Source organism: Caenorhabditis briggsae (assembly GCF_000004555.2).
Source record: "Caenorhabditis briggsae complete genome, chrV, whole genome shotgun sequence".
In the NCBI taxonomy this organism is placed as follows: domain Eukaryota; kingdom Metazoa; phylum Nematoda; class Chromadorea; order Rhabditida; family Rhabditidae; genus Caenorhabditis; species Caenorhabditis briggsae.
This window is the reverse complement of record NC_013488.2, coordinates 8,935,372-8,942,969: the sequence shown is the minus strand read 5'-3', so window position 1 is coordinate 8,942,969 and position 7,598 is coordinate 8,935,372. Positions and strand designations below refer to the sequence as shown.

Sequence of the window (7,598 nt, the reverse complement as noted above, 5' to 3'; positions counted from 1 at the left end):
TCCGCCCCCGGGTCTGCCCATTTTTCCTCCCAGATGGTTCTTCCCACTTTTTGTTTTCCTCCCAGTTGGTGTGCTCTCAGGCGATAAAACTGAATAGAAATTAAGAAGAAGTGGAACGAATTCTATTTAATCATCCGAAATCAATCGGATTATCATAAAAACAATGATAATAATGATAATAGCAAAAGTTGCCTTGATAGACAATTGAAATTTCTGTGCCAGCTGATGTTTCCTCGTAATCTCAGAATATCGCTCTCGGGAGAATGCAGCCAGAGTAAATTTCGACGGGAACCAGACATTTAATTTTTTCTTCAATGAAGACTTCATCTTATTAAACCACCCAAATGAACGGTTTGGATTCTGCATGTTTTCCACCAACTGAAATTTGAAACATGTTTATTAGTACTTGTACTGTACAAGAGTATTCACCTGAACATATCCCTCCCATTCCATTTTATTCATCATATTCGTATCGTTCGTTCTCACTTCAGAATACTGTTGAACTAAACTCTTCAAGCCGTCTTCTCCTGTTTCCTCCAGAATTTCTTGCAGCACTAGACAATCTTCGAATCCACAGTTGGCACCTTGTCCTTGAAAAGGGAGCATTGCATGAGCAGCATCACCCATCAAGAGCAATTTGTCGAAGAATCCATGTCTCGAGCATTGAACACTTATAATTGCCTGGGGTTTGTAACGAGAAAACGTATAGAAGATGTGTCTTCTGTAATTATTGTTTTTCTCGAATGACAACTCAAATTGTATCCACTTACTCCCCAATGATACTGTAAATAAGGGAGAAATGTTTTTGAAAAAATAGAACAGAATTTTCTGGAGTTGAACAGTTTTCAGCAAAAACGGTAAAGTTAGCGAACAAAGAGACTGAAACATAAATAACAGTTAGCCAATAAAAAGGACGTATCATCTAACCAGTCAAAGTTCGGTCTCGATTCACCAATGCAACGAGAATAACACCTTTTCTTCTCCATGAGTAATGAATTCCTAGTTTTAATTCAGAGACATTCTCAATTGGAACACTCAAGTCCATATATCCAATATCACAATACTTTTGACTGAAATTGAATTGGGGAGTTCTCAATAAACTTCTCCTAATCGTTGAGTGTGCTCCATCACATACCAAGATCAGATCACCCTCTACAGTAATCTGAGAACCATCTGGAGACTCTACTAAAAGTTTTTCACATTCCACATCATATTTTGTGGCTTTATGACCAAATCTGAATCTGAAAAGTGATAGGTTCCTAAAAATTTTGATAACGAAATATACTGACTTCACATTACTGTAACTCTCTGCCTTTTTTATAAGTAGTTTGCTGAGTTTCTGGCGATTGATAGTAAGAATGAACTGAACATAATAAAAGGTCGAATTTTCTTAATCCTAAGCTCAAACTCACATCTCCTTCTTTTAGTAAAAGCAACTTTTCTAAAACACCTTCTTCATCTTCCAGGTGGTTTATCTTTTGTTTAATTGGAACTCCCATTTTGATAACGTCTTCTAAGATACCAATATGTTTCAAAGTCTCCATAGCTCTGAACCCCAACGCCAAGTTGAAGCTCCTCCCCCTTTGCAGAGCATTGCCACGTGGATCAGAGCGGGATTCGAAGACCGTCACTCTCCATCCTTCTCTACCGAACAAGCACGCATTCACAGATCCTACAAGACCTCCACCAGCGATCAAGACAGACGGCATACTTTGGGAAAGACGATGAGTTTTGACAGATTTTCTATCGAGCTTTGAAGCCTGATCTGATTTGAAACTGATTGTGATGATGACGGCGATGCAGATGATGACAAATCATCGAAACACAAAAAAATATCTCTTGAGCAATTTTTTATGGACATCGTCTTTACACGTTAACATAGAAAAAACACTAACATAAAACTCTCATTATAATCCAAGTCTACCGCGATTTGAATATATGCCAATTGCAGCACCAATCAGTGCCAATGTGGATGTGGTTTTCCATAGATTGGATAGAATTCTATCTTGTTTTCTTCTTCTGTCAACCACTTCTGAATAAGGAATACGTGTGAATGTCACCATTGAGTATAAAGGAATCCAGCTTTTTGGGAAGATTGCGTTCATGAATCCATCGAATTTTTTTCGTAGTTTGTAGGAGTTTTTGTTGACAAGATCCTTCAGCTCTTCGTAATTGTACATGGCAAGATCGTTGATGGTGTGTGCATCATTTACACGCCTTTCAGAATACACTTGAACAGCCGATGCTGAAAATACAGAAAGTGAAGAATCAGGGTTCGAGGAAAATTGAAAGTCTTATGTGAGGTACACACTATACCGTAACACCTGTAATAGAAAACCCCTTACTTTTAACTTTGAGCCAACTTTTATCTGTTTCCTGTCAAATCTATTACAAAGATGTCAACTGACAAAATACGGTTGATATTATTATAAGAACTTTGTCAGTTTATTACTTTTTGATATCTTGCATAGGAATTGAGATGATTGAGCTCAAACTCTCAAACTTAACAGTGTGGGAGCCCTTCTATTACAGGTGATTGAAAATAACCATTTAGCAATCTTATGATAACCTACCAATATCATTGTTTTGTTCCTCAAGTGTCTCACTGAACACGAGACAATCTTCGAACCCCTGAAAAAAGATAAATCATGAATTCTTCTGATGTTCACTAATCAACTGACGCAATTCATTCCCTGACCATAAAATGGAACCATTGCATGCGCAGCATCTCCCATCAGAACCAGATTGTTGAAGAATGAATGAGGTGAACATTTGATAGAAACGAGTGATTGAGGTTTCACTCTGTTGAAGGTATCAGCGATATGTTCTCTGCAATTCAATCTTGCAGTTTTTGCTTTGTAATTAATCTTATCTTACTTTCCAAGAAGCAAGTACGCGTCTGGAAAGTTCTCTTCAAAGAAAGATAACACCTCTTCTGTAGTTGACATATGTTTCTCAAATTCGGTAAAAGGCGCGAATATAGTCACTGAAAAGGTCAAATTCTCTTATCACGTCAATGATTTCAAAGGAAAATACCGGTGAAAGTCTTGTCCCGGTTTGCCAATGCAATCAGAGTGAAATGACCTCTTGGCCACAAATGGAACACATTTTCCTCAAAAGCGAACTCGTTGTTGTTGGCCATAATATTCAATTCGACGTACCCATGCTCGATGTATTCTTGGGAGAAGTCGAATCTTCAATTATTTTTTTAAAAGACGTCCTATTTTTGATACCGACCTTGGAATAGTCATCAGACTTCTACGAACCGCAGAGTAGGCTCCGTCACAAGCAATGATGAGATCGGCTTCGACATGGAACTCTTCGTGTTCCGCTCTAAAAACGAATAGAATAAACAAATTGACTTTTTATGAGACTCACGGTGGAGATTTGGTTCCAAAAGTTGGTATCCTGGATGGTTGAGATGTACATTGGACTACCAACTGTTTTTTGTCATAATCTACACTTTTAACTTTGTGTTCAAAAAAGAATTTGACATTTGGTGACTTTTCAGCTTGGGTTATCATAACTTCATTTAGATGACGACGGTTGATTGAAACAATGTGCTGAAATCCTTTATCTTTTGATTTGATTCTAATAAATTCTTACCTCTCCTGGTTTACCATACGGTTGCCTACTGTACGTCTTTCCGTCCTTATTGTGCACAAGTCTTGCATAGAGAGGAACTCCTTGATTCACAATGTATTCTTTGAGTCCAACAGCTTCAAGGGCTGATTTCCCTCTTTGACTCAATGCCAAGTTGATACTTCTTCCTTGAACATGCTTCATGGTTCGGATATCTTTACGGAATTCGTAAACTGATACATCCCATCCTTTTTGAGCGAAGAAGCATGCGTTGAGTGCTCCGACTAGACCTGCTCCAGCTATCGCAACTGAAGGCATCTGAAACTAGAACTTTTTGGAAGATATGATAGGAGGAATTGAAGCGAAGTTGTTCAGGAGAAAGTAAAATTGTCACTGTAGACATGTAGGAAAACTTTGGTAATACACCTCAATATCAAAACAACAGAATAGTCCTAAAAGAGAACATGTGAACTTGAAGGGATACAAAAAGTGTTGGAAATCAAATGATGAAAACAATTGTATGTCAGATGAGAAGATACCGTCAACACGTGGCCCCAACAGCGACGAAAGACTGACTGCGCGCTTTCGGAATCGGCAAGTTGTCTTTTGATGAAGGCCATGCAAAAAACAGATAAAAAATATATCTGGTCTCTGATTTCGATTTTCAACGCTATTTAGAATCTTTTGCTTTGAAAAAAGTGATACAACAGTTTTGCAGCCACTTTGTACCAGGTTCGATTTTCGTATTCTACGTGAGAAAATGGAGTCATCATGGAAAGAATCAGAAGAAGAAGAAGACGGAAGAATAGGTAGCGTGCCGAAAAAGAAACATGGAATAGAGAAGAGAACAGTTCGGAAGGTGCCAAAATAACAAAGGAACATTTTTGAACTATTGTTTGCCTTCCAGACAAACATCGACAACATTCATCAGTTTTTACGGTTAGATGTTTTGGAAGAGCTTTTACGGAAAAATTTACAAGAAAGTTTTGTATGCCAAAAAGTGGAACTGCATCTGACTATTGAAGAAAAACTATTTTATCAATAATATAGAGTCTCGAAACAAAACACAAATATCACAATGAACTATTATCGGAGAACCGCATGACCTTCTTGAAACCCGAATCTCTCATCCCTTTTCTAACAATCAAATGTGTTCCTATCATACGTTCCGTTCGCCTTCATTTGCATTTCTCGGAACTGAAATTTAATTCTTCAGTGAAAATACATCTTTCATGTGGTACCTGGGGAAACGAAGTCAACCAAGCCGCATCGGGCGTTTCACCGGTTACATTCCTTTTTATCATCTCTCGCATACAAGCAATTGTTCCAAAATCAAAAGTTTCCAACACCTTGTTTGCTGAAAAGAACAACAACTAAATGATCTTAGAAGGAAAATAGAGTGTACCTATTGCCTTCCGACTCTTGAACAGCTCGTTCATATACTCAACACCCAATATACAGATTCCATGCCTTTTCCATTTTGAATGGCACTGCTTGTCAAACCCATTTGGTCCTGTCCAGTCCCAATGAGTCAGTCTCGTGAGAATATCATTATGATTTTGTGTACAGTTCGATTCCATCTGGCCATCCAATCCCAAATAGTTCTCATAAAGTGTTTGAACGAGCATTTCATCAACTCCGTAGTAGTCGTTATCATCGAATAATTTGATGATTACTTCCATATTGAGTTTATCAAACATTGATTTCACAAATACTTTGGAAATGATTACTTCGTTCAAGCTCTTCCGAACTCTCATCGGTGTATGAAGAATCTTATCAGGAACACCAGTTTCTGGAAATTGGAAAAGTTGATTTAAAACTAATTATACCTACCATTTTTGAAAAGTTTCATTCCAGCTGGTGTCCAATCGGCCTTTGTGTTATATCTATAGCTGAATCCGAAATCGAATCCCATGATGCTGGTGTAATTGAGAAGCTCACTGATATCCGACAGTTGATAAGGGGTTTTGATGACCAAATCAAAATTCTCAAATAAGTGATCATGGATTCAAATTAAAAACGTTTTAGCGTACTTGCAGAATAATGGCATGATCCCATTTTCTATCCAGAATAGTTTGGAGACAGTCAAAATGCGCAGGATCTTGTCCATGACCTCCACTATTCAACATGTATTCTTTCTCCAGAACAATCACATTTTCAAAGCAATCACTCATATTTCTGACCGAATTCTTCAGTTTATCACTACTTTTTGCATCCATAATAAAGCAAAATGTGTTATCCGGATGATAAGATAACGATAAAAGAGCTTCTTGAAGCTCATAGATCTTGTAAATAGTTCTGACAAATGCAATTGGCCGTTTCAGGGGTGAGAATGGAGGCATATCTCCGTAAACTCGTTGTCTGATGGATGGACAATCCATTCGTAATTCGAAAAGACGCTCTTGATCGAGTTTCATTCGTCCATTATTCACATACAACTCAATCGTATCCTTATTTCCTTTTATCATTTCAGAACAGTTCAACAATCGACTCTCCTCTCTGAAATAAATAAATTCATCCAATTACAAAAAAATCAACAATATATTAAAAAAAAAAATAATTTGTGAAAGGAAAACATGGAAAACTAACTCTCAGTTACAATTCAAAACTCACTTTGTGAAGTAATAATCCATCCATTGAGTGATATTTCTCTTTGAATTTGTGGTTATATTATTATCGAGTTGTTGCAGTATGATAACGTTTTCTGATGTTACTCTTATTGGTCCCTGAAAATGTTTGTTCCTCTTATTCATCCATTTCTTATAATACTTACCAGCGGAGATTGAACAAATGTGAAGAATATCATAAATGCTAAAAAGCCAAAACAAAGTAAAAATAAAATGAAAGGGGAACACACAGAATCGAATTTCGGGTTCTGAAGTTGCTAATGGGGTCTAATTTTAAATTGGCTAAATCTTACCGAATAATCATCTGTTTCTGAATTTTGATTCTGTAACCGTTTGTATCGTATTCCAGGCATATCTGAAAGTACAATCAAGTAAACGTTGATTCCGCACCTGTGCCACGAACGCATTCCAGTTAACCGGGGGCACAAAGTAGTTGACCCAGGAAAGTTCAAAGAACTTTTTATGTATAAGAAAAACTTAATCATTCACCACAAAGTATTATCTGCCACCAGCAAAGACATACCTCTTTGAAGTTTTTATTGAAGGCTTAGTTTAAATGCTTTTCCTGTCCTTATATTAGAAACCTGTAATAAAGTTTTATTTGGAATGGTCGCGAACCAGGAAATTGGAGGATTCAATGAGAAATTATCTCTTTGTGCAAATATATATAGTATGGCTCTCCAGAAAAAGATAACCTTTCATTTAATCTGATAAAATGTTATTAGCGATGAGGAAAGGGAAACAATCGATTTGAGTTGTACAACGAATCTCATTTGCATATACATATACATATGAAACGGTTGGAATTTGAAGAATTTTTTTCGCATGTATAGAAACACCTCGAATTGATGATTTCATGTACCATGTAGCATTTATTTCAGTTTCACCAGATGTCTGAATTTTCTGTACAAAAATTATGAATATTCCAGAAATTAGTCAAAGTTATAGAAAATGTTTATTTGATGGATCTGAAAATGATCTTGAACAGAAAAATAGGTGGACAAAATAAAATTGGACAGTGTGCACATTTGGGACAGTAGTAGTAGTTTGCTCAAATCCGGGTACAACCAATCTTCCTGCATTTTGAACTTTTTGATGCTCTGTGCCTTCTTTTCTTCTACAGGTACAGAATCGGTTTGTCTCCCGATTTCGTACTTTTTTAAAGGAAAAAGTGGTCACGCCAAATTCAAGTATTATTTGAATTGTGCCATGAGGTACAAAATCGGTAGGAAAACCGATTCTGTACCTAGTGAAACAATTCAAATTTTCTCTGATTTCACGTGTCTTTTTGTGGATTTTGAAACATTACTCATGAAATCCGATTTTGAACCAATTTTTTGATCAACACTAACTTTCTACAATACGCTTATTTGGGTGAGAGTGATATCT

General features: G+C 36.8%; 3 protein-coding genes across 3 annotated transcripts; all 3 read right to left on the bottom strand.

Moving 5' to 3' along the window:
- Positions 1 to 126: 126 nt before the first annotated feature.
- CBG23367 lies at positions 127 to 1,709 on the bottom strand (the record flags this gene model as incomplete). Its single annotated transcript, XM_045237446.1, has 6 exons — positions 127 to 378; positions 430 to 721; positions 771 to 879; positions 928 to 1,241; positions 1,290 to 1,363; positions 1,413 to 1,709. 6 exons carry the CDS (start codon positions 1,707 to 1,709, stop codon positions 127 to 129), a joined length of 1,338 nt encoding a protein of 445 aa, XP_045097766.1.
- A 198-nt stretch (positions 1,710 to 1,907) lies between these two features.
- Positions 1,908 to 3,900, bottom strand: CBG23368 (the record flags this gene model as incomplete). The annotated part of the gene is made up of 8 exons (XM_002636611.1): positions 1,908 to 2,245; positions 2,574 to 2,631; positions 2,682 to 2,829; positions 2,878 to 2,986; positions 3,037 to 3,194; positions 3,238 to 3,333; positions 3,379 to 3,563; positions 3,607 to 3,900. The coding sequence occupies 8 exons, from the start codon at positions 3,898 to 3,900 to the stop codon at positions 1,908 to 1,910; spliced, it is 1,386 nt and encodes a 461-aa protein (XP_002636657.1).
- A 356-nt stretch (positions 3,901 to 4,256) lies between these two features.
- On the bottom strand, positions 4,257 to 6,562 carry CBG23369 (the record flags this gene model as incomplete). Its single annotated transcript, XM_002636612.1, has 9 exons — positions 4,257 to 4,594; positions 4,725 to 4,779; positions 4,824 to 4,939; positions 4,988 to 5,374; positions 5,416 to 5,569; positions 5,616 to 6,081; positions 6,196 to 6,308; positions 6,356 to 6,457; positions 6,503 to 6,562. The coding sequence occupies 9 exons, from the start codon at positions 6,560 to 6,562 to the stop codon at positions 4,257 to 4,259; spliced, it is 1,791 nt and encodes a 596-aa protein (XP_002636658.1).
- Positions 6,563 to 7,598: the final 1,036 nt, after the last annotated feature.